Genomic DNA, 27,687 nt, shown 5'->3' on the forward strand with positions numbered 1-27,687 from the left:
TCTTCACAATCTCATCCAACAGGGACACACGTATCATCAAAAACTGAGTTTTCAACACAAACCAGTCCAGCAACATCACAAGTGTCACCTGTAACTCAATCTTCATCAGAAATCAGTTCAACAACAGCACACATGTCATCTTTAACTGAGTCTTCATCAGCGCCCCACCCGACAATGACACAACCTTCAGTAATCTCCAAGTCTTCAGCAGAACCGCACCCACCAAACTCTTCAACATCACTGGTAACTGAAACTTCATCGAGAACCGAACCAACAATGACACTATTATCATCCACAATACAATCTTCAGCAGAGACCTCTTCACCAACACCACAGGTGACTGGGACTTCATCAGAAACCCATACAACAATGTCAAACACATCAGTAAAGACTGAGGTGTCATCAGGAGTGTATCCTACACCAACCCAAGTCTCCGCAGTAACATTGTCTTCATCAGAGACACTTCCAACAACAATACAACCATCATCAAATACAGCATCCTCATCAGAACCCCATTCAAATTCACAAGGCACATCAGTAACTGCTTCTACATCTGAAATCAGTCATTCAACTGCTGAAGTGTCACCCATAACTGAGGCTTCTTCACAATCTCATCCAACAGGGACACACGAATCATCAAAAACAGAGTTTTCAACACAAACCAGTCCAGCAACATCACAAGTGTCACCTGTAACTCAATCTTCATCAGAAATCGGTTCAACAACAGCACACATGTCATCTATAACTGAGTCTTCATCCGCGCCCCAGCCAACAATGACACAAACTTCAGTAGTCTCCAAGTCTTCAGCAGAATCACACCCAACAAACTCTTCAGTATCACTGGTAACTGAAATTTCATCGAGAACCCAACCAACAATGACACCATTATCATCCACAATGGAATCTTCAGCACAAACAACTTCACCAACACCACAGGTGTCATCTATGACTGAGACTTCATCAGTAATGCATTCAACAATTTCAAACACGTCAGTGAACACTGAGGTGTCATCAGGAGTGCATCCTGCACCAACTCAAGTCTCAGCAGTAACATTGTCTTCATCAGAGACACTTCCAACAACAATACATCCATCATCAAATGCAGCATCCTCATCAGAACCCCATTCAAATTCACAAGGCACATCAGTATCTGCTTCTACATCTGAAATCAGTCATTCAACTGCTGAAGTGTCACCCATAACTGAGCCTTCTTCACAATCTCATCCAACAGGGACACACGTATCATCAACAACTGAGTTTTCAACACAAACCAGTCCAGCAACATCACAAGTGTCACCTGTAACTCAATCTTCATCAGAAACCAGTTCAACAACAGCACACATGTCATCTATAACTGAGTCTTCATCAGCGCCCCACCCAACAATGACACAACCTTCAGTAATCTCCAAGTCTTCAGCAGAACCGCACCCAACAAACTCTTCAGTATCACTGGTAACTGAAATTTCATCGAGAACCCAACCAACAATGACACCATTATCATCCACAATGGAATCTTCAGCACATACGACTTCACCAACACCACAGGTGTCATATATGACTGAGACTTCATCAGAAACCCATCCAACAATGACAAACACATCAGTAAACACTGAGGTGTCATCAGGAGTGTATCCTACACCAACTCAAGTCTCAGCAGTAACAGTGTCCTCATCAGAGACACATCCAACAACAATACAACCATCATCAAATGCAGCATCCACATCAGAAACCCATTCAAAATCACAAGGCACATCAGAGTCTGCTTCTACATCAGAAATCAGTCATTCAACAGCTGAAGTGTCACCCATAACTGAGGCTTCTTCACAATCTCATCCAACAGGGACACACGTATCATCAAAAACTGAGTTTTCAACACAAACCAGTCCAGCAACATCACAAGTGTCACCTGTAACTCAATCTTCATCAGAAATCAGTTCAACAACAGCACACATGTCATCTTTAACTGAGTCTTCATCAGCGCCCCACCCGACAATGACACAACCTTCAGTAATCTCCAAGTCTTCAGCAGAACTGCACCCACCAAACTCTTCAACATCACTGGTAACTGAAACTTCATCGAGAACCGAACCAACAATGACACTATTATCATCCACAATACAATCTTCAGCAGAGACCTCTTCACCAACACCACAGGTGACTGGGACTTCATCAGAAACCCATCCAACAATGTCAAACACATCAGTAAAGACTGAGGTGTCATCAGGAGTGTATCCTACACCAACCCAAGTCTCCGCAGTAACATTGTCTTCATCAGAGACACTTCCAACAACAATACAACCATCATCAAATACAGCATCCTCATCAGAACCCCATTCAAATTCACAAGGCACATCAGTAACTGCTTCTACATCTGAAATCAGTCATTCTACTGCTGAAGTGTCACCCATAACTGAGGCTTCTTCACAATCTCATCCAACAGGGACACACGAATCATCAAAAACAGAGGTTTCAACACAAACCAGTCCAGCAACATCACAAGTGTCACCTGTAACTCAATCTTCATCAGAAATCGGTTCAACAACAGCACACATGTCATCTATAACTGAGTCTTCATCCGCGCCCCAGCCAACAATGACACAAACTTCAGTAGTCTCCAAGTCTTCAGCAGAATCACACCCAACAAACTCTTCAGTATCACTGGTAACTGAAATTTCATCGAGAACCCAACCAACAATGACACCATTATCATCCACAATGGAATCTTCAGCACAAACGACTTCACCAACACCACAGGTGTCATCTATGACTGAGACTTCATCAGTAATGCATTCAACAATTTCAAACACGTCAGTGAACACTGAGGTGTCATCAGGAGTGCATCCTGCACCAACTCAAGTCTCCGCAGTAACATTGTCTTCATCAGAGACACTTCCAACAACAATACAACCATCATCAAATGCAGCATCCTCATCAGAACCCCATTCAAATTCACAAGGCACATCAGTATCTGCTTCTACATCTGAAATCAGTCATTCAACTGCTGAAGTGTCACCCATAACTGAGCCTTCTTCACAATCTCATCCAACAGGGACACACGTATCATCAACAACTGAGTTTTCAACACAAACCAGTCCAGCAACATCACAAGTGTCACCTGTAACTCAATCTTCATCAGAAACCAGTTCAACAACAGCACACATGTCATCTTTAACTGAGTCTTCATCAGCGCCCCACCCAACAATGACACAACCTTCAGTAATCTCCAAGTCTTCAGCAGAACCGCACCCAACAAACTCTTCAGTATCACTGGTAACTGAAATTTCATCGAGAACCCAACCAACAATGACACCATTATCATCCATAATAGAATCTTCAGCAGAGACGTCTTCACCAACACCACAGGTGTCATCTATGACTGAGACTTCATCAGAAACGCATTCAACAATTTCAATCACGTCCGTAAACACTGAGGTGTCATTAGAAGTGCATCCTACACCAACTCAAGTCTCAGCAGTAACAGTGTCCTCATCAGAGACATATCCAACAACAATACAACCATCATCAAATGCAGCATCCACATCAGAAACCCATTCCACATCACAAGGCACATCAGAGTCTGCTTCTACATCAGAAATCAGTCATTCAACAGATGAAGTGTCACCCATAACAAAGGCTTCTTCACAATCTCATACAACAGGGACACAAGTATCATCAAAAATTGAGTCAAAAGAAACCAGTTCAACAACAGCACACATGTCATCTATAACTGAGTCTTCATCAGCGCCCCACCCAACAATGACACAACCTTCAGTAGTCTCCAAGTCTTCAGCAGAACCACACCCAACAAACTCTTCAGTATCACTGGTAACTGAAATTTCATCGAGAACCCAACCAACAATGACACCATTATCATCCACAATTGAATCTTCAGCACAGACGACTTCACCAACACCACAGGTGTCATCTATGACTGAGACTTCATCAGAAACGCATTCAACAATTTCAAACACGTCAGTAAACACTGAGGTGTCATCAGAAGTGCATCCTACACCAACTCAAGTCTCAGCAGTAACAGTGTCCTCATCAGAGACACATCCAACAACAATACAACCATCATCAAATGCAGCATTCTCATCAGAACCCCATGCAAAATCACAAGGCACATCAGTAACTGCTTCTACATCAGAAATCAGTCATTCAACAGCTGAAGTGTCACCCATAACTGAGGCTTCTTCACAATCTCATCCAACAGGGACACACGTATCATCAACAACTGAGTTTTCAACACAAACCAGTTCAGCAACATCACAAGTGTCACCTGTAACTCAATCTTCATCAGAAACCAGTTCAACAACAGCACACATCTCTGCTATAACTGAGTCTTCATCAGCGCCCCACCCAACAATGACACAACCTTCAGTAGTCTCCAAGTCTTCAGCAGAACCACACCCAACAAACTCTTCAGTATCACTGGTAACTGAAATTTCATCGAAAACCCAACCAACAATGACACTATTATCATCCACAATGGAATCTTCAGCAGAGACGTCTTCACCAACACCACAGGTGACTGGGACTTCATCAGAAACCCATCCAACAATGACAAACACATCAGCAAAGACTGAGGTGTCATCAGGACTGTATCCTACACCTACTCAAGTCTCCGCAGTAACATTGTCTTCATCAGAGACACTTCCAACAACAATACAACCATCATCAAATGCAGCATCCTCATCAGAACCCCATTCAAATTCACAAGGCACATCAGTATCTGCTTCTACATCTGAAATCAGTCATTCAACTGCTGAAGTGTCACCCATAACTGAGGTTTCTTCACAATCCCATCCAACAGGGACACACGTATCATCAAAAACTGAGTTTTCAACACAAACCAGTCCAGCAACATCACAAGTGTCACCTGTAACTCAATCTTCATCAGAAATCAGTTCAACAACAGCACACATGTCATCTTTAACTGAGTCTTCATCAGCGCCCCACCCAACAATGACACAACCTTCAGCAATCTCCAAGTCTTCAGCAGAACCGCACCCACCAAACTCTTCAATATCACTGGTAACTGAAACTTCATCGGGAACCCAACCAACAATGACACTATTATCATCCACAATAGAATCTTCAGCAGAGACGTCTACACCAACACCACAGGTGTCATCTATGACTGAGACTTCATCAGAAACGCATTCAACAATTTCAATCACGTCAGTAAACACTGAGGTGTCATTAGAAGTGCATCCTACACCAACTCAAGTCGCAGCAGTAACATTGTCTTCATCAGAGACACATCCAACAACAATACAACCATCATCAAATGCCGCATCCTTATCAGAACCCCATGCAAAATCACAAGGCACATCAGAGTCTGCTTCTACATCAGAAGTCAGTCATTCAACTGCTGAAGTGTCACCCATAGCTGAGGCGTCTTCACAATCTCATCCAACAGGGACACAAGTATCAGCAAAAACTGAGTCAACAGAAACCAGTTCAACAACAGCACACATGTCATCTATAACTGAGTCTTCATCAGCGCCCCACCCAACAATGACACAACCTTCAGTAGTCTCCAAGTCTTCAGCAGAACCACACCCAACAAACTCTTCAGTATCACTGGTAACTGAAATTTCATCAAGAACCCAACCAACAATGACACCATTATCATCCACAATGGAATCTTCAGCACAGACGACTTCACCAACACCACAGGTGTCATCTATGACTGAGACTTCATCAGAAACGCATTCAACAATTTCAAACACGTCAGTAAACACTGAGGTGTCATCAGGAGTGCATCCTACACCTACTCAAGTCTCAGCAGTAACATTGTCTTCATCAGAGACACATCCAACAACAATACATCCATCATCAAATGCAGCATCCTCATCAGAACCCCATGCAAAATCACAAGGCACATCAGTAACTGCTTCTACATCAGAAATTAGTCATTCAACTGCTGAAGTGTCACCCATAACTGAGCCTTCTTCACAATCTCATCCAACAGGGACACACGTATCATCAAAAACTGAGTTTTCAACACAAACCAGTCCAGCAACATCACAAGTGTCACCTGTAACTCAATCTTCATCAGAAACCAGTTCAGCAACAGCACACATGGCATCTATAACTGCGTCTTCATCAGCGCCCCAGCCAACAATGACACAAACTTCAGTAGTCTCCAAGTCTTCAGCAGAACCACACCCACCAAACTCTTCAGTATCACTGGTAACTGAAACTTCATCGAGAACCCAACCAACAATGACACTATTATCATCCACAATGGAATCTTCAGCAGAGACGTCTTCACCAACACCACAGGTGACTGGGACTTCATCAGAAACCCATCCAACAATGACAAACACATCAGTAAACACTGAGGTGTCATCAGGAGTGTATCCTACACCAACTCAAGTCTCAGCAGTAACAGTGTCCTCATCAGAGACACATCCAACAACAATACAACCATCATCAAATGCAGCATCCACATCAAAAACCCATTCAAAATCACAAGGCACATCAGAGTCTGCTTCTACATCAGAAATCAGTCATTCAACAGCTGAAGTGTCACCCATAACTGAGGCTTCTTCACAATCTCATCCAACAGGGACACACGTATCATCAAAAACTGAGTTTTCAACACAAACCAGTCCAGCAACATCACAAGTGTCACCTGTAACTCAATCTTCATCAGAAACCAGTTCAGCAACAGCACACATGGCATCTATAACTGAGTCTTCATCAGCGCCCCACACAACAATGACACAACCTTCAGTAGTCTCCAAGTCTTCAGCAGAACCACACCCAACAAACTCTTCAGTATCACTGGTAACTGAAACTTCATCGAGAACCCAACCAACAATGACACTATTATCATCCACAATGGAATCTTCAGCACAGACGACTTCACCAACACCACAGGTGTCATCTATGACTGAGACTTCATCAGAAACGCATTCAACAATTTCAAACATGTCAGTAAACACTGAGGTGTCATCAGGAGTGCATCCTACACCTACTCAAGTCTCAGCAGTAACATTGTCTTCATCAGTGACACATCCAACAACAATGCATCCATCATCAAATGCAGCATCCTCATCAGAACCCCATGCAAAATCACAAGGCACATCAGTAACTGCTTCTACATCAGAAATCAGTCATTCAACTGCTGAAGTGTCACCCATAACTGAGGCTTCTTCACAAACTCATCCAACAGGGACACACGTATCATCAAAAACTGAGTTTTCAACACAAACCAGTCCAGCAACATCACAAGTGTCACCTGTAACTCAATCTTCATCAGAAACCAGTTCAACAACAGCACACATCTCTGCTATAACTGAGTCTTCATCAGCGCCCCGCCCGACAATGACACAACCTTCAGTAATCTCCAAGTCTTCAGCAGAACCGCACCCACCAAACTCTTCAACATCACTGGTAACTGAAACTTCATCGAGAACCGAACCAACAATGACACTATTATCATCCACAATACAATCTTCAGCAGAGACCTCTTCACCAACACCACAGGTGACTGGGACTTCATCAGAAACCCATACAACAATGTCAAACACATCAGTAAAGACTGAGGTGCCATCAGGAGTGTATCCTACACCAACTCAAGTCTCCGCAGTAACATTGTCTTCATCAGAGACACTTCCAACAACAATACAACCATCATCAAATGCAGCATCCTCATTAGAACCCCATTCAAATTCACAAGGCACATCAGTATCTGCTTCTACATCTGAAATCAGTCATTCAACTGCTGAAGTGTCACCCATAACTGAGGCTTCTTCACAATCGCATCCAACAGGGACACACGTATCATCAAAAACTGAGTTTTCAACACAAACCAGTCCAGCAACATCACAAGTGTCACCTGTAACTCAATCTTCATCAGAAACCAGTTCAACAACAGCACACATGTCATCTTTAACTGAGTCTTCATCAGCGCCCCACCCAACAATGACACAACCTTCAGTAATCTCCAAGTCTTCAGCAGAACTGCACCCAACAAACTCTTCAGTATCACTGGTAACTGAAACTTCATCGAAAACCCAACCAACAATGACACTATTATCATCCACAATACAATCTTCAGCAGAGACGTCTTCACCAACACCACAGGTGACTGGGGCTTCATCAGAAACCCATCCAACAATGACAAACACATCAGTAAACACTGAGGTGTCATCAGGAGTGTATCCTACACCAACTCAAGTCTCAGCAGTAACAGTGTCCTCATCAGAGACACATCCAACAACAATACAACCATCATCAAATGCAGCATCCACATCAGAAACCCATTCAAAATCACAAGGCACATCAGAGTCTGCTTCTACATCAGAAATCAGTCATTCAACAGCTGAAGTGTCACCCATAACTGAGGCTTCTTCACAATCTCATCCAACAGGGACACACGTATCATCAAAAACTGAGTTTTCAACACAAACCAGTCCAGCAACATCACAAGTGTCACCTGTAACTCAATCTTCATCAGAAATCAGTTCAACAACAGCACACATGTCATCTATAACTGAGTCTTCATTAGCGCCCCACCCAACAATGACACAACCTTCAGCAATCTCCAAGTCTTCAGCAGAACCGCACCCACCAAACTCTTCAATATCACTGGTAACTGAAACTTCATCGGGAACCCAACCAACAATGACACTATTATCATCCACAATAGAATCTTCAGCAGAGACGTCTTCACCAACACCACAGGTGTCATCTATGACTGAGACTTCATCAGAAACGCATTCAACAATTTCAATCACGTCAGTAAACACTGAGGTGTCATTAGAAGTGCATCCTACACCAACTCAAGTCGCAGCAGTAACATTGTCTTCATCAGAGACACATCCAACAACAATACAACCATCATCAAATGCCGCATCCTTATCAGAACCCCATGCAAAACCACAAGGCACATCAGAGTCTGCTTCTACATCAGAAGTCAGTCATTCAACTGCTGAAGTGTCACCCATAGCTGAGGCGTCTTCACAATCTCATCCAACAGGGACACAAGTATCAGCAAAAACTGAGTCAACAGAAACCAGTTCAACAACAGCACACATGTCATCTATAACTCAGTCTTCATCAGCGCCCCACCCAACAATGACACAACCTTCAGTAGTCTCCAAGTCTTCAGCAGAACCACACCCACCAAACTCTTCAGTATCACTGGTAACTGAAACTTCATCAAGAACCCAACCAACAATGACAACATTATCATCCACAATGGAATCTTCAGCACAGACGACTTCACCAACACCACAGGTGTCATCTATGACTGAGACTTCATCAGAAACGCATTCAACAATTTCAAACACGTCAGTAAACACTGAGGTGTCATCAGGAGTGCATCCTACACCTACTCAAGTCTCAGCAGTAACATTGTCTTCATCAGAGACACATCCAGCAACAATACATCCATCATCAAATGCAGCATCCTCATCAGAACCCCATGCAAAATCACAAGGCACATCAGTAACTGCTTCTACATCAGAAATCAGTCATTCAACTGCTGAAGTGTCACCCATAACTGAGGCTTCTTCACAAACTCATCCAACAGGGACACACGTATCATCAAAAACTGAGTTTTCAACACAAACCAGTTCAGCAACATCACAAGTGTCACCTGTAACTCAATCTTCATCAGAAACCAGTTCAACAACAGCACACATCTCTGCTATAACTGAGTCTTCATCAGCGCCCCACCCAACAATGACACAACCTTCAGTAATCTCCAAGTCTTCAGCAGAACCGCACCCACCAAACTCTTCAACATCACTGGTAACTGAAACTTCATCGAGAACCGAACCAACAATGACACTATTATCATCCACAATACAATCTTCAGCAGAGACCTCTTCACCAACACCACAGGTGACTGGGACTTCATCAGAAACCCATCCAACAATGTCAAACACATCAGTAAAGACTGAGGTGTCATCAGGAGTGTATCCTACACCAACTCAAGTCTCCGCAGTAACATTGTCTTCATCAGAGACACTTCCAACAACAATACAACCATCATCAAATGCAGCATCCTCATCAGAACCCCATTCAAATTCACAAGGCACATCAGTATCTGCTTCTACATCTGAAATCAGTCATTCAACTGCTGAAGTGTCACCCATAACTGAGGCTTCTTCACAATCTCATCCAACAGGGACACACGTATCATCAAAAACTGAGTTTTCAACACAAACCAGTCCAGCAACATCACAAGTGTCACCTGTAACTCAATCTTCATCAGAAACCAGTTCAACAACAGCACACATGTCATCTTTAACTGAGTCTTCATCAGCGCCCCACCCAACAATGACACAACCTTCAGTAATCTCCAAGTCTTCAGCAGAACCGCACCCAACAAACTCTTCAGTATCACTGGTAACTGAAACTTCATCGAAAACCCAACCAACAATGACACTATTATCATCCACGATGGAATCTTCAGCAGAGACGTCTTCACCAACACCACAGGTGACTGGGGCTTCATCAGAAACCCATCCAACAATGTCAAACACATCAGTAAAGACTGAGGTGTCATCAGGAGTGTATCCTACACCAACTCAACTCTCAGCAGTAACAGTGTCCTCATCAGAGACACATCCAACAACAATACAACCATCATCAAATGCAGCATCCACATCAGAAACCCATTCAAAATCACAAGGCACATCAGAGTCTGCTTCTACATCAGAAATCAGTCATTCAACAGCTGAAGTGTCACCAATAACTGAGGCTTCTTCACAATCTCATCCAACAGGGACTCAAGTATCATCAAAAACTGAGTCAACAGAAACCAGTTCAACAACAGCACACATGTCATCTATAACTGACTCTTCATCAGCGCCCCACCCAACAACATCACAAGTGCCGCCTGTCACTGAATCTTCATCAGAAACCTACCCAGCAAACATACCTGTGTCATTGGTAACTGAATCTTCATCAGCAATGCATACAAAAACGAGAAAAGTATCGTCAGTGACTGAGTCCTCAGAAGAACCCACTGCAACAGCAGCAGAACTGTCGTCGATGACTGAGACTTCATCAGGATCCCATCCATCAACAATGACACACATGTCATCAATAACTGAGACTTCATCAGAAACTAAAACACCAACACAAGTATCATCGACAACTCTGCCTTCATCAGAAATGTACCCTACACCAACACAAGTGTCAGCTGTAACCGTGTCTTCATCAGAGACACATCCAACAGTGACACAAGTTTCTTCAATCGCAACATTCTCATCAGAAACTCATCCAATGACAACGCAAGAAGCTTCAGTACCTCAGTCTGCATCAGAAATTTATCCAACAACAACCCAAGTATCATTGATCACTGAGTCTTTTTCAACAGCCCATACTCCTTCTACACAGTTGTCATCAGTGTTGGAGAACTCAACTGAAACCCATCCAGCATCAACAAATATATCAGCTGGCACCAGGAGTTCACCCAAGACAAGTACAATACCATCGCATGTCTCATCAGTGACTGAGGCTGCATCAGAACCACATCCAACAACAACAATACTACCATTCATCACTGAGAGTACAATACATACTATTCCACTCTCTACACAAGGGTCATTATTAACTGAGACTTCATCAGCAGCCAACCTGATGACAACACAAATAACATCCAACAGTGATTTTTCATCAAGTACTGTACCAATGCGCACACAAATGTCCTCAGTACCTCAGACTTCATCTGCAACCCATGAAGTTCCAGTACAAGACAGATCATCACACACCACAGCAATATTCATCCAATCAATAATAACTTCTTCAGGTGCCCATGTAAAATCTACACAAGTATCATCCACTACGGCAACTAAAACATCATCCTCTGCCCCATCATCGAGGTCATTTTCTCCTGGTTCTACGTCAAAACGACTGCCAATTGTTACTGAGCAATTTCCCCCCTCTCCTTTCCATTCTACTACCGAAACGTTCAGTACGTCAGAATCCACCTTCTCATCTCGGCAACCTTTCACTGCAGAAACCCACACTTCTTATGTAACTTCAAATATGGCTACTTCTCGTTCTGAAGAATCAACCTTCCCCTTTGATTCATCTACTGGCAGCAAAAAACCTTCTTCCATGCCTATTTCAGTTTTCCCAACTCAGAGAACCAGCCCATCTCAATCACATTTGACGACTCCCCGAAAGGAAGGCTCTTCTTTAGCTCAATCAACATCTTATGAAACAAGAACGCATAGTGTTTCTGTTCCTCAAAGATCCACCAGCCTCATACCCAATGAAAAAACCACTCAACCTCAGCCTGATATAACTTCTACCAAACCACTTATTTCATCTTCCACGCTCAAGAAAGAAAGACCAACAACTTCATATTCATCTGTTGAAACTAATTCAACGAAAATTAATCCTGTCAGTTCTGCTAATTCTACATTGCCAATTGCATCTCGTCCAATGCCCACAAACTCTACCTTGGCAACAACAATGGACTACTGTAGCAAATGCTCATGCCAAAATGGAGGAATGTGTAATTCAAGTGCTGCAACAGAAGATCGTTGTGTGTGCCATTGTCCGTCATTTACTTATGGAGAACTGTGTCAAAATGGATACAATGACACCAAAGCTTTTCCAGGTATGTTATTACTGTTGCAAATTGCGGGGTTTCACTGTTTTGGTTCTGCTGGTTTTTATATTCTGACAGTGTAACCTTTTAATTAGACCAAAACATGTAACAGACAGTTAATCTGACAGCTGAGTTGCTATCTGTACTTACAGGATCACTCTGGGGCAGTATAACTGATCTCAATGCTTCTAATGAAGGGAGGGGTAAAGCCAGCCAACTGTCTTGCTTTCAATTGCTGTCTGATGATCTATGCTTAAATCTGAATCTGTGGGTGTCAGGAAAACTGAGGATTGGATTTGTGATATTGCCCATTGTCAAATATCATGATTTGGGTTTTCAAATGAAGAATAGGTCTTTCAGTAAGCAATGGTGGCATTGTAACCCATCACAAGATAAAGGGTGTGACAAAGGAGAGGGCATTGAGGGTGGAATTTTCCACTCCTGCCAACAGTGGGAATCGAGGTGGGTGGGGGCACTAAATTTGGCATGATGGAAAAAGTCAGTTTCCCGCCAGCGGGAAATTAGTTTGGAATTTTGTTCTCCCGACTTTGATGGTGGGTCAAGTTTCCCGCTGCTCAATGTCGGGAACCACATTTGCATTCATTTGCATCTCATAAATGCTCATTAAAAGGCCAACTCACTAGAATGAGGCTCCCCCTCCAAATTAAGTGCCTCGCCAGTGAATAATTAGAATGGTCTGTTTTCCTGACCATATATAAATGGCATGCATATATAAATGATGTTGTCATCACCTACCTTTAAGAGCACTGCTGCAAGATTTTGGATGCCTGTATCAAGCTGCACTAAGGCTGGGCACGGGAGGCAATACCAGCAGGGAGTGGGGAGACCAAGGCAGGATTGGAGTGGGGGGGAACATGGGAGAGGAGGGGGAAGACCTAGGCAAGACTGGAGGCATGAGGCGGGGGGAGGGGAACACAGGAAGGGGGAAAGATTGTGACAGGACTGGGGGGGCGTGGAACATGGACAGAAAGGGCAAGACAGAGGCAGGACCATGGGGTGGTCAATGAACAAAGTTGAGTAGTGAGAGACTGTCCTGGGGCAAGAGTTATAAGACTCGCCAAGGAAGAGTAAGAGACTGTCCTGTGACTGAGGCCATGCTGTCAGGGGAGTATTGAGTAGAATGTCCTGGGGCTGTGCAGGCCATGTTACAGGGCGCTGCATGCCACACATGTCTTGGTCCCGGTCTTGGGAGAAGGAAGGCCTCTCTGGGCAATGACAATTGTGCACAACATGCGTGTGCAAGGTGTTGTCAGTTACCTAAGGAATTTGGTCCTCGAGGTTCGAGACATGGTACTGTGAGGCAGATGGCACTGTCATGGTCAAGGGAGGCATCTGTATCCTGTAAGTCGATAACTGGAAAATCACGGGGAGGTATTGAATGGTCTCATGGTGGGGGCAGGAGCGGGGATGTCCCGGAAAGTCAGGGTGCATGTGGTCTCGAGAAGGGGAGGGGTAAGATCGACAAAGGGCATGGGGACATCAACATTAAAGGGTTCACGATGAATACTAATTTAACCAAAACCTCACAGTCGTAAAATAAACGCCATTGCAAAGTGCATTTGGGTGAAAAGACTCCAACATTGGTCATGACAAATATTTTTTACATCCACATACTGCAGACTTCAGTGTAACATTGTCAGTATAATCACTAACATTGATCAACAATTCTCATGAGGTCACATAATGTCTGCCTAAGATGCAAGAGTTACGTGTGTTTTGTCCAGCCATCATTTTGATATCATAAGTGCCTCATGTCACTGATGTGGAGCAAAAGGTGAATCACTGTGGTGAAATTGAGTGAGACTGAATGAAACGGAGGAACAAGATGGGAGATAATTGGCAAGGGGGGGTTCATTTTGTACATTTGAATAAACACGGAACCTTACATTACATCGATTAGCCATTCAATATCTGAGACTTGAAGAGGGATAAAAGCAGACAATATTTACATTGGTGCAGATTATGTACGGTGAATGAATGCTCATGCCACCATTGTGCTCTTAAAACTTCTTATTTTTTCTAATTGTACTGTTAACATCTAGGGGGAGGCCCGACAGCAGAGGTGGAGGCAGCCTGCTGACTGTTATGCCCTGTAGTCTGAGATGACTTTGGCAGGCATCCCCTAGAGGCCCAAGGCCCAGAGGGGCCTGGCCTGCTAAGGGACTCCTGCTCTGGGGCAGGTGCACCATCCTCAGCTTCACTCGCTGGAGTTGACGGGGTCACAGGCAGAGGGGATTTAGAGCGGCAGGAAACTCTTGGAGAGTCCTGAATGGATGACCTCAGGCTGTCTGGCTGGCGGTCCTCCTCCCTTTGGGTACCCGAGGGCCCTTCCCTGACTCCTTGAGGAGAAGGGGCACCTGCAGGGAGGTGGAGGTGTCCTGTCCCCATCTCACCTAGCCACAGCTGGAATGCACTGATGGTTAGAGCGATGTAGGTTTGAATGCAAATCAACAAAAGCTGCTGGACCTGGGTCTCCAAGGCAGCCACCACCCTTCCCATGGAGTTTCCAATGTACTTGCATGCCGGAGCCATGACATCAGACAGAACATGGACGGACTCCTCCATACTTCGTTCCAGTCTGGTGATGGCCTCTGACAACTGCGCCTGATGCTCCCCTGCCTGTCTTTGCATCTCCAACATTTCTCTCGGGGCCAATTCCAGCAGCTCGTCATCGGGCTTGGACTCTGCAGGCACCTGGTCTTCAACAGTCCTCCGAGTGTCAGAGACATCGGCTGCCATGCCTCTGCCTGCTGTGGACACATGTCCATGAGGTAATCACCAGATTGTGAACCCGAGCCTACACTGGAACTAGAACCCAATGAGGTGTATGTATCTGTGCTGGTGGAGGGTGTAGGTGAATACAGTGGCGGGTCTTCATCTGATGGTTCCTCAGCATCCTCATCTGAGGTGGCCTAGGAGCTGAGGCTGAGGTGCTTGCTTGAACTCTTCCATTGGCTTTTCTTGCTGGTGATTGAAACAGAGGAAAGAGAAAATTAGTGATTGACTAGGCAGGCTCCTATACAATAGGTCACTCACAGTCGTCCGCATGTGGCCGATGTATACTGGATGGACCCTCACAGGCTTGTTGGGGGAGGCCGATCTCGCTTTCCACACAGGAACAATCTCTGTCCTCACCAGCCAGTTCTGTGGCCTGCTCCACATGGGAGGAGAGTATCCTCAGTGCCAAGGTACCCCCTCCTGTCTTGGCTCTCTCCCATCAGTTATGGGTGATCATGTCCTGCATAAAGACAAATGGATTGACTGTGGGCATTATGAATGAAAGAGCATTTCAGAAGCATGAATGCCTGCTATGTGTGCAGAGCTCTCCCCAGTCAGGGATTAAGACTCCGTTTGTGCAGGATCTTACATGAGATGGTGATCTTAAAGTGGCTAGCAGACATTCAGTGCTGATGTCTCATCTGCTGATAGTGTGTGACATCCCTGTGGCCTCTAACCCTTAGACTGCCTGATGCCCTTATGAGGGTGTGCGTTTGAAGTGAGTAAAAGGAACACTTACCTTGGCACAGCACATCAGATCATTCATTCGCTTCCTGCACTGTAGGGCAGTCCTTTTTTGGGTGCCACAGGCACTGACCTCCCTGGCCAACTCCTTCCAGACTGGCGTGGTCAGGTGGGGGGACCTCTCGCTCCCATCTGAGGAAAGAGGACCTCTCACCTTTCCTAGACGGCCTGGAGGAGAATCCCCAGGGAGGCCTTGCTGAATGTGAAGCAGACGGTTTGGAATGTTTGGTTGGCATGCTAATTTAGACCTTCAGCACACATTAGCCTGATGTGAGTGAATGTCTGTGCGGGTGCCGTTTAGATATGGTGCCAGGACCTTTGACCCCATGAGGTAACGGCGAGGCGGACGAATCACTGTCCGCCCTGCTACAATATTCGACAAGCTCCTTGCATAATTAATGAACTGAAAAGTGGAAAATCAGGCGCAAAAATCCACCCAGCAGGAATCACATCAACTTTCCCGCCTGCCACCACAGTTAGTCTCCAGAATGGAACATTGCGCCCTGAGATAACAACTTCAAATCAGCTGAAGTGTTCATGAATGAATGTTCCAACTTGTATGTTGGCCCGTGACATTAATACAATGCCCTCTGTGTCTTGCTTGTTCCTCTCCTGCTTCAGATCCAAACTCACCACAGAGGGAAGTCAGTCTGACATTCTGGATAAACAACACCTGGGATAAAAATCTGGAGAACACCTCATCTGAGGCCTATGGGATTCTCATTGGAAAACTAACTGAACTGGTGAGTACAAATGTCTACATATGTACAGCAAATAGATTCACCAATATTTCATGTATATGTCTATATAAATAATATTTTGAAAAGAGATCAGTATCTTTGTGGTCCAGTGATCCAGCTCTATTTGAATGGCATTATCATGTTACATTGCTTAGAAAAACTAAGCATGGTGGCTGCTTCTCTTAAAAATAACTGCTTTTTTTGAATTCCCCATGAATAAAAAACTTTAAAATAACCATTATCACTAAACTTTACATTAAAATGTAAACAACAGAGGTCATGATTCTCAAAGACTTTTCAATATTAACCAGTTAGTAAATCTGTCATTCGTGTCTAGACTTAGATAGGAGACTGTCATTCCATTAACCACATCAGTCATTACAGCATTAATGTAGTGACTCAATCCCAAGTATCCATTATTCTATATATAAACCATACTAATTGTTCAGTTAAGATTCTGGCCTGTAACTCACGCATGGGTATCTATTATTCTATATATAATCCACCTGGACTCCACATTCAGATTCCAACATGTGACTCATTCCCAGGAATCTGTTATTCTATATATAAACTTCCCGATCTCGTGATTAGATTCCAGCCTGTAATTCACTCCCAGGTACCTGTTATTCTGTATGTAAACCACCTCAACTCCAACTAGATTACAGCATGTAACTCACTCCCAGGTACCTGTTATTCTGTATGTAAACCACCTCAACTCCAACTAGATTACAGCATGTAACTCACTCCCAGGTACCTGTTATTCTGTATGTAAACCACCTCAACTCCAACTAGATTACAGCATGTAACTCACTCCCAGGTACCTGTTATTCTGTATGTAAACCACTTCAACTCCAACTAGATTACAGCATGTAACTCACTCCCAGGTACCTGTTATTCTGTATGTAAACCACCTCAACTCCAACTAGATTACAGCATGTAACTCACTCCCAGGTATCCACTTTCTATTTATCTTTGTTTTGAAATTCAGTCATCAATTACATTTCTTACAATAATTTTTGTAAAAGATCCATAGCTTTAGTTTGAATGAATGTCTTTCTTTGTTTCTTACAGTTGACCCCACTGTACAGAAGGGCTTCACCAAAACACTTTGACAAAGTGGCAATAAATGAACTCCGGTATGTTTTGGAAAATCTCTTCAGCATTTTAACCAAGGAGTTCCTAAATAAAGTGCTCCCCTGAGGCTGGCAAAACCTCAAACAAGTGAACTAATGTATCCACCAACTTCTATATGTTTCACGTTACAGTCACGTACTTTGTTTTATATAGACAAAGACCTGATTTAGACATGTTTATCTAGGCTCCTGTCTCAGTTAGTAAAGGAAGTGAGTAGCTCACTTCACATACCAGAGGGTGAAAATTTGATTACATACGTGCTAGATTTGTTGACCTCGGTCTTGCTGCAGTATGTGAGACAATTAGTCTCAGTGCTTCAGCCAAGCTTTCTGATCTGTACCTGCTGACGCCTCCCCTCTACTGCCTTGTATACACATTGGGTAAGGTTGGATTGGGCTCAACACCAGCTGTAATCCTGCTACACTTGGGATGTTTTCCACATAAAGAGCACAAGTCAGGATAGAAGAAGACTAGGGTCGTGGAAATAAGGGAGATAGATTATAGGGGGAAGGGATATAGGAAAGAAAGAAAGATTTACATCTGCATAGCTTTTCACAACCTCAGGACATCCCAAAGTGTTTCCAACCAATGCTTTTGAAATATAGGGTTGGATTTTCATTACTGAGGTGGGTAGAGGGAATCGGGAAAATTCCACAGTGGTCCGTCACCAGTGCCCACAAAGATGGGATTTTCATTGTCAGGGGTGAGTGTGGGCTGGAGTTTGGCCAGCTGACCCGGGAAAAAGGTCAGAAGCAGCCACAGGGGCTGCTGGGTGCCGAGATGGACTGTCTAAAAGGCCTGCCATGGCACTGTGGGACCTCTTCCTGGTTAAAACAAAACAGGAAGGCTATCCAGCCCTCACATCCCTATCACCCTCGCCACCCCCCCCCACACTCCCCATGCCTCATGCCACCACCCACACCCCATGAGCCCTCATACCCCCTTAGCCAGGCTATAGCACTCCACCCCTCCCCCCATGAGCCCTCATACCCCCTATGCCAGGCTATAGCACTCCACCCACCCCCCATGAGCCCTCATACCCCCTTAGCCAGGCTATAGCACTCCACCCACCCCCCATGAGCCCTCATACCCGCAATGCCAGGCCACAGCACTCCACCCCACCCCTCCCCGGTCCCTCATATTCCCTATGCCATGCTATAGCATTCCACCCACACCCCATGAGCCCTCATACCCATTATGCCAAGCTATAGCACTCCACCCCTCCCCCCATGAGCCCTCATACCCCCTATGCCAGGCTATAGCACTCCACCCACCCCCCATGAGCCCTCATACCCCCTTAGCCAGGCTATAGCACTCCACCCACCCCCCATGAGCCCTCATACCCCCAATGCCAGGCTATAGCACTCCACCCCCCCCCCCTCCCCGGTCCCTCATATTCCCTATGCCATGCTATAGCATTCCACCCACACCCCATGAGCCCTCATACCCATTATGCCAGGCTATAGCACTCCACCCACTCCCCCCCCATGGTCCCTCATACCCTCTATGCCAGGCTATAGCACTCTGCCTCCCCCCATGGTCCCTCATACCCCCTATGCCAAGCTATGGCACTTCCATGCCCATCGGCTCCCTATACACTGTATAGAACCAATGAACCTTATAGTGAGAGTCAGAGGTGTAACAAAAAAGCTTCAAGTCATTCATTCATTACTTTCCACTATGTTAAGAAAAGTCATTTCACTACAAGGCAATAAAAGTGTCAACCATCCAGACCCTTTAACGTATCAATAACAGAAACAGCTAGCCCTTGAAACCACTTAACCTTATGTAAATAAACATTGTGAAATTGACATCAGAGATCAGAGAGCCAGAGCTGTCAATCAAACAATGTTTTCTTTGGGCTGGGGTGTTTCAACAAGAGTAATGAATTTCTGGGTTCTCAGCCAAGCCTTATTATGAAATAGGTCCTTCCTATCCACTCTATTTAGGCCCTTCAGTTTTATACACCTCAATTAAATCTCCCCTCAGCCTCCTTTGTTCCAAAGAAAACAACCCCAGGCAATCCAACCTTTCCTCATAACTAAAATTTTCCAGTCCTGGCAACATCCTTGTAAATCTTCTCTGTACCCTCTCCAGCATGATCTCCTCCTTCCTGCAACAAGGTGACCAGAACTGTACACGGTACTCTAACTGTGGCCTAGTTAGTGTTTTCCTAGCATTCCTTCCCTGATCTTATATGCTATGTCTCAGCTGATAAAGGCAAACATCTTGTATGTCTTCTTAACCACCTTTACCTGTCCTGTTACTCTCAGGAATCTGTGGCCATGCACACTTCTAAGAATCCTAGCAGTTATTGTCTATTCCCTTGCCTTGTTTGTCCTTCAGACATGCATTACCTCACACCTCTCTGAATTGCATTCCATTTACCACTTTTCCATCCACCTGATCAGTCCATTGATATCTTCCTGCAGTTTACAGCTTTCTTCTTCACTATCAATCACACGGCCAATTTTTGTATAATCTGTAAACTTCTTAATCATTTGAGTCATTGATATACATAAAAAAAAGGAAAGGAATCTAGCATTGAGCCCTCTGGGGCCCACTGGAAACAGCCTTCCAGTCACAAAAACATCCATTCACCATAACCATTTAATTCCTACCACTGAGCCAATTTTGAATCCAACTTACCAATATGGATCCTTTGGGCTTTTAATTTTCTTACCAGTCTGCGATGTGGGGTTTTGTCAAAAGCCTTTCTAAAATCAAACGTGCCACCTCCTCAAAAAATTCAGTCAAATTAGTCAGACATGCAGGTACAGCAAGGAATGAGGAATTAGCCCTTATCGCAAGAGGATTGAGTACAGGAGTAGCAAAGTCTTGCTTCAATTGTACAGAATCTTGGTTAGGCCGCACCTGGAGTACTGTGTGCACTGTGTGCAGTTTTGGTCCCCTTACCTTAGGAAGGATATTATTGCCATGGAAGGAGTGCAGCAAAGTTCACCAGACTTGTTCCTGGGATGGCGAGACTGTCCTATGAAGAGGGATTGGGGAAACTGAGCCTGTATTGTCTAGAGTTTTGAAGAATGCGAGGTGATCTCATTGAAACCTACAAAATACTTGAAGGGAAAGACAGGGTAGATGCAGGTAAGATGTTTCCCCTGGTTGGGGAGATTAGAACCAGGGGACACAAATTCAGCATATGGGGGAAGCCATTTAGGACTGAGATAGGGAAAAATGTTTTTACTCAGAGGGTTGTGAATCTTTAGAACCTCAGAGGGCTGTGGAAGCTCACTCGAGTATATTTAAAGCAGTGATTGACAGATTTCTAAATGACAATGACATAAAGGGATATGGGGATAGTGTCGGAAAAAGGCATTCAAGTGGATGATCATATTGAATGGTGGAGCAGACTGGATGGGCTGAATGGCCTACTCCTGCTCCTATGTTCCTATGACCTCTTAACAAATCCATGTTGACTGGCCTTGATTGATCCATGCCTTTCTAATTGGTAATTCACACTATCCCTCAGAAATGTTTCCAATAATTTGATCACCACAGAGATTAGACAGACTGGCCTTTAATAACTCAGTTTCACTTTTTAAGCAATTGTACAATGTTAACAGCCCTCTTTTCTTCTCTGGCTGCTTATAAATCTCCCACTGCTCTGTTGCTCCATCCCCATATTCTCTCAGGTCTGCACGTCCTTACCTCCAGGCTCTCCTTTCCTTACTCTGTATTAAAGTGTTACGTTGTTCTTTGATCCAGTGTGCCTGCACCTTGTGCATAACAGGAATGTGTGAAGATCCTGTAATCTAACCCTGAGTTGTCTTCCTCCATAGAATGGGAAGCATTATAACAAACAGCAGTGGACTCTATAACTACACCAACAATCAGACAGAAATCAACTATTTAAACAATGACCTAACAAAAACACTGCTCAATATTGTTAACACCACGGATACACTGAATAACCTCACAAATACTGTGGGTAACACAGTGGTTCTCACTCATGTTTACGTTCCAGTTCCACCGATCAAAAGTAGGTATTACGCTCACAGGTATGGAGAATGCAAAACTTGCTGAATTTCTTTTCCCCTTTTCTTCCATGTTTCTGTCCTGAAGGTGCTGATCCATGCGAGAGGACATCTCTCTGCAGAATCCTGCAGCCCTCCACATTTGAGTGGCCAGATGTTGTCACAGGGACAATTGCAAGATATTGTCCTTGGAACCACATCCTAGCAAGGGGATAAAATCTTAAGGGGAATGGAAAAAGAAGAAAATTGGCTTGGCCTAACTTAATCATTGCACCTTGATCTATCTTGTCTTTCTTTCTATTATTTCTGACCTAGCTGGTGCCATACTCCGTGGGCCTCTGCTCTCGCTTGGGTCTCTCAGTAAAGAGTTAAGACATTGCTTCTAAACTGAAGGCAACGCGTCATCTGTGCTCTCTGTGAGATGTCCAAATTCCTGACACACCTATATTTTATATTTATTAACTCCTTTAGAAATCACAGAGTTGAACACTACATGCAGTCTCAACTTTTCTAATTACCTATTGAACTGCAGCAATGGAAATTATTGTGTCTGTGAAGCACCCTGCAAAAGAAATCCAGGATCCTGTAACTATAATGGACAATGCCTCAATCAAGCATCTGGCCCTATCTGCAAGTAAGTGACTATTGTACATTATTTTGCAATGAACATCCCTCCTCTTCTGAAGTTGCTGCCTCTTCCTGGTGTAGGATTCCACTGGCACTATCTACCCTCCAACACATGGTATATTTGCCCGTTCTTCATGTATGGACTTAGACAGTGAATAGCTAATTTTATGAGTCTATGCAGCTGACAGTGGCCTCAGGCATGGGCTGTGCATATCAGGAGGTCACAAGTGCTCCTCCTGAGACTTTACATCTAAACACACTTCCTTTCCAACAAGCATTACCAGAGATTGACCGGAATTGGGAATCCTGGCTGATAAAAAAAGAGCTGACATTTATATACTGTCATTCACATCCTCAGCCCAAAATGCCTCACAGTCAATGGAGTACATGTGAACTGTGAACCATTTTGTAATATAGGGAAGCGTTGGCAATCAATTTGTGCACAGCAGTGTCACAGAAATAGCAAATTAGATAAATAACCAATTAATCTATTTTAGTAATGCTGTTTGAGATTTAGATGTTGGCCAGTCAACTGGGAGAGTACCCCTTCTTTTCTATAAATAGTGCCATGCAACTTTTACATTGGTCCTAAAGGTCCGATGGTCCTTTGGTTTAATGTTTCATTCCATAGGTGGTATCTCTAACAGCTTGACACCATCAATCCTGACCCTCCACCAGTGCAGCATTCCCTCAGTACTGCTCATCCGACAAGGCAACGTTCTTTTGGTACTGTTCCTTCGACAATACCGCACTGCCTCAGTACTGCGCCTCCGTCTATGCACCACTCCTTCAGTGCTACTCCTCTGACAGTGCAGCAGTCCCTCAGTACTGCTCCTCCAACAGTGCAGCATTCCCCCTGTACTGCTCCTTCAACATTGCAGCAGGCCCCCGGTATTGTATTGGTGTGTCAGCCTGGATTACGTGTTTAAGTCTTGGGACTGGGGAATGAAACCATGACCGTCAGATTCAGAGGCCAGAATTTTCCCGTCGGCGATTTGGGGGCGGGACCCGCTCGCCGAGGGGAAAATGACACTGAATGACGTCAAGAGGAACCCCCAACATCATCCCGGTCCCTTTAAATTTTTAGGAAGGCGGGCGGACAGCAAAACCAGCTGTTCGCCCGCTGACCTGTCAATGGCCAATTGAGGCCATTGACAGGCTCATTAAGATAATTAAAGACCTGCCCGTCCAAGCTTAAGGCTGGCGGGCAGGCCAGGAGCCCCAACGGGCTCCTGATAATACATGAAACCTCACCCACTGGCGGGATGAAGTTTCATGTTCATTTTTAAAAAGTGTAATAAAGTTTATGTCGTTTTTATTAACATGTCCCATCTCGTGTGACATTGTCACATGAGGGGGACATGTTAATAATATTTTTATTTTTTTATTTTTTAACTTTTGTGCACTGCGTGAAAGAGCGCACTTTGACAGCTGGGGATTCCCTCCCCCCCCCCCCGCACAGGCAGCACATAGCGCTTCCTGTCGGGAAGGCCGCTAAAGCCCCGCCCACTCAAAATGGCGACGGGCCCCATTTCGGCGGCGGGAGTCGGCTGTCCGCCCGCTGCCAAGCCAGTGGGTGTCCGCCCGCTGCCAAGCCAGTGGGTGTCCGCCCGCTGCCAAGCCAGTGGGTGTCCGCCTGCTGCCAAGCCAGTGGGGCCCACCAATGGCAAAATCCTGCCCAGAGAAAATAAAGACCCATGTCAAACTTGAGCAGTGAGGCTAACCTGACACCCTAACCATGGCACTGCCTGGGTTTAGCTAAATCGGCACAGAGTAGAAAATCAAAAGGATATCTCCTCGGTGTGTATAACACACCAGGTGAGACCTTTATTGATTGAATTATTGGTGGAGTTTGACCCCTATCAACTGTTTGTTAATTTACACAATTGGTGGTCATGGATATCACAGACTGGTTATTGGGATGATCTTCTATCCATTGGACAACCATATCTACAACTGACTTCATCCATTTTCATTCTGAATTCTTCTGGCAGGTGTTATATTGATAACTTTTATCAATATACAGGGAAATACTGTGAAACATTCTCAAGGAACTCGAGATTCTATGGTGTGCTGTTTGGTGTATTAGCATCTGGTCTGCTCCTCCTAATTGTCATCATCATTGCTGTTATATTCTACTGTCGGAGAAAGAGATCCTGGTATGTATCAACCTTGTGCTTTTTAATGCTGCATTTTATGTTCATTTTGATGAAGAATATCAATGTTGGGGAGTGGAAAAGGTTCCATTCAAGCATCCATTAAGCACTCCCTTCTCAGTTATAACACAGTAAAGCTCCTTCTACACTGTTGCATCTCCCAGGGCAGGTACAGCACAGATTAGATACAGAATAAAGTTCCCTCTACACAGTCCCATCAAATACACCCAACTTCCCAACTCATTGCACTTGGGATCTTTACAGCCGGGAGACACAAGATTTTCATCCTATCACCCTAAACTGGATTTGCACCCAGGTCTAACAGACTTGGTTAGCTGACTCGTCTCAGTCTTCTAGTTGTTTATTCACTCAGTCTGCTCCTTGATAGCCCCACATATAGTAGTGGCTGTTGAAATTGTTAATGTAGATGGCTGGATTGTTGAGGGCTGGCAGGATGATTGTTGACCATGGTGGTTATGAGCACTCTGACTGTTACAGAGAAGTGTGAGGTGTCAGCCAGCAGGATATCTTCATATTTCTTTGGTGATTAGGTTGGCCTGGGTATATGCAACTAAACCATATTTGATAAAAACAAAAAGCTAAAAGCTACTGCGGATGCTGGAAATCCAAAACAAAAACAGAATTACCTGGAAAAACTCAGCAGGTCTGGCAGCATCGGCGGAGAAGAAATCAGTTAACGTTTCGAGCCTTCATGGCCCTTCGGCAGAATATGTTTACCATATTTGCATTACTATTGGCACAATATCTTTTGGATTCCATTGATCCACATCTAGTGTGGGATAGGTTCAAGTAGTTGTTTTGTTGGAGGGTAAAATTACTGAGCTCTTGCATTCTAAGTTCCCTTAACAAGGTTTTGCGCTTAGCTCTGGAGAGACCTTCAGTGTTGAGTTGATAAATGCAGAATCTGGACCAATTATCTTGGTGGTTCATCTTGAAAGAGATCATTAGTTAACATGTTTGATGCCTTCATGCTTTCAGACCAGGGTGCCACTTTCAGGTGTTTGGTTGTTGATGATATTAGCTGGAGAGGTGTTGATAAATCAGCACACACCGGGAGACCACTTCAGGTTGTCATCAAGTCCCCAGGAGTGTGATGGAATACTCTCCACTTTCCTGGATGAGTGCAGCTCCAAAAACACTCAAGAAGCTTGGCACCATCCAGGACGAAGCAGCCCGCTTGATTGGCACCTCATCCACAAACATTCACTCCGTCCACCACCAGCCCACAGTGTCGGCAGTGTGTACTATCTGCAGAATGTGCTATGGTATAGATTCTTTTGCAGCACTTCCCAAATCCATTACCTCCTCCACATAGAAGGACAAGGGCCACAGGCACATGGGAACATCACCACTTCCAAGCTCCCTTCCAAATCACACACCATCCTGACTTGGAAATACATCGCTGTTACTTGATCATTGTTGGGTCAAAATCCTGGAATTCCCAATCTAACAGCACTGTGGTAGCCTTTCACCACACTGATCATAGCACTTCAAGGAGAAGGCTGCTCACTGTCACCTTTCAAGGCTATCTAGGGGTGAACAATAAATACCAGCCGTGCCAACAACACCCCCATCCTGAGAACAAATGAAAAGCTCATTTAAAAAGCTGTCCTTCTTCTCCTCAGGCGCTTTGATCATCGTAGCTCACTCAAGTGGCATTCAATAGATGAAGAATATTTCAGATTCCAACAAACAGGTAAGTGTCTACATGTATCTCAATTTAACATGTAGAAAATAGTTTAATGCTTTTCCTTTCATCCAGGTGGTTTGATGATGTGCAACATTATATGTCCATGTTTTAATATCTCCCAATTTCTTTTCCTCTGCCATCTGAGGTTTTGTAATTACTATTTGTCCTCTGCTGCTTTATCCAAGTAACTGTTTCTCCAGTGGATGCTTGGACAGTGTGTGTAAGGAGGCTTTTCAGTTTTTGAGGTGTCACAGGCTTGAGATGTAGAAAGCCCCCTCCTGCCAGCCTGATTGTGATTGATCAAAATCAATACCAAGTAAGGACTGAGCCTGAGACCTTTGTGTTCTATGTGGTATCACAGACAGAGGGAGGGGAGGGGGTAATTTAAACAGCACTAATTTCTCCTCTCACCACCTATCTGTAAACAGAAAGTTGTTTTTGATTTGTTTCCCCCTTTATAAGCAGTGGTGTATTTCCCAATCCCTCAGCTTTTGTGTGATCCAATTTTCTATCAATAACCCCACAGCAAACTCAAGGTAGGATGAACTCAAAGGGTTAGTTTATTTGCACACACTGAAAACACAGGACGAGGGTCACAATGTTGCCTCCTTTGCATTCATATAGTAAAAGAGGGATAGAGGAAAGAGAGATTTACAGTGCAGAGATCACAAAGAACAGAAATATTGTTTCATGTGGGTTCCAGTGACCAGAGTCAAAGTCCAATGAGGTATCCCTTCATGGAGGTTGGTGAGCTGAAAACCGATGCTGGATAATTCACTTTTCCCATGGTGTTGACTTCACACGATGAGATAGGCATGCAGAAATGAACCAATCTTGTGGACGCTGGTACAAAATTTCCAACAGCGGTGTAGATGGGGCCAGGTGTCCAACCTGGGCCAGAGCCCCTTGTCTGTGAGGCTGCTAATCAGATGGCAAAAATGCAGACTGAGACTTTCCAGTTCAGCAAGGCAATATTACTGGTTCCACAAGCCAGAGATCCATGTCACATGACTTCCACCTCTCCAAACTTTCTTTGACAAGGGATGTGAATCCTTCTTTTGGGTCCCTAAGATTGCTGAATGTCTCAACCATTAAGAATTGAAAGGAAGGTTGTGGGGCCCTTTGTCTTGGCAGACGGGCAGACTCCTGTTGGCCAGCCTGGATTATGAAGTGCAGGTGGTCTTTGTATAGC

At 44.4% G+C, this 27,687-nt stretch overlaps 1 protein-coding gene across 1 annotated transcript; it reads left to right on the forward strand.

The window, feature by feature from the left end:
* Positions 1–11,058: 11,058 nt before the first annotated feature.
* Positions 11,059–26,563, forward strand: LOC144691176 (uncharacterized). Its single transcript, XM_078559241.1, has 7 exons — positions 11,059–12,598; positions 16,754–16,875; positions 17,944–18,008; positions 21,807–22,006; positions 22,473–22,635; positions 24,623–24,787; positions 26,431–26,563. Exons 1-7 carry the CDS (start codon positions 11,065–11,067, stop codon positions 26,534–26,536), a joined length of 2,355 nt encoding a protein of 784 aa, XP_078415367.1. The 5' UTR covers positions 11,059–11,064; the 3' UTR covers positions 26,537–26,563.
* Positions 26,564–27,687: the final 1,124 nt, after the last annotated feature.

Source organism: Cetorhinus maximus, chromosome 15, assembly GCF_964194155.1.
Source record: "Cetorhinus maximus chromosome 15, sCetMax3.hap1.1, whole genome shotgun sequence".
Classification (NCBI taxonomy): domain Eukaryota; kingdom Metazoa; phylum Chordata; class Chondrichthyes; order Lamniformes; family Cetorhinidae; genus Cetorhinus; species Cetorhinus maximus.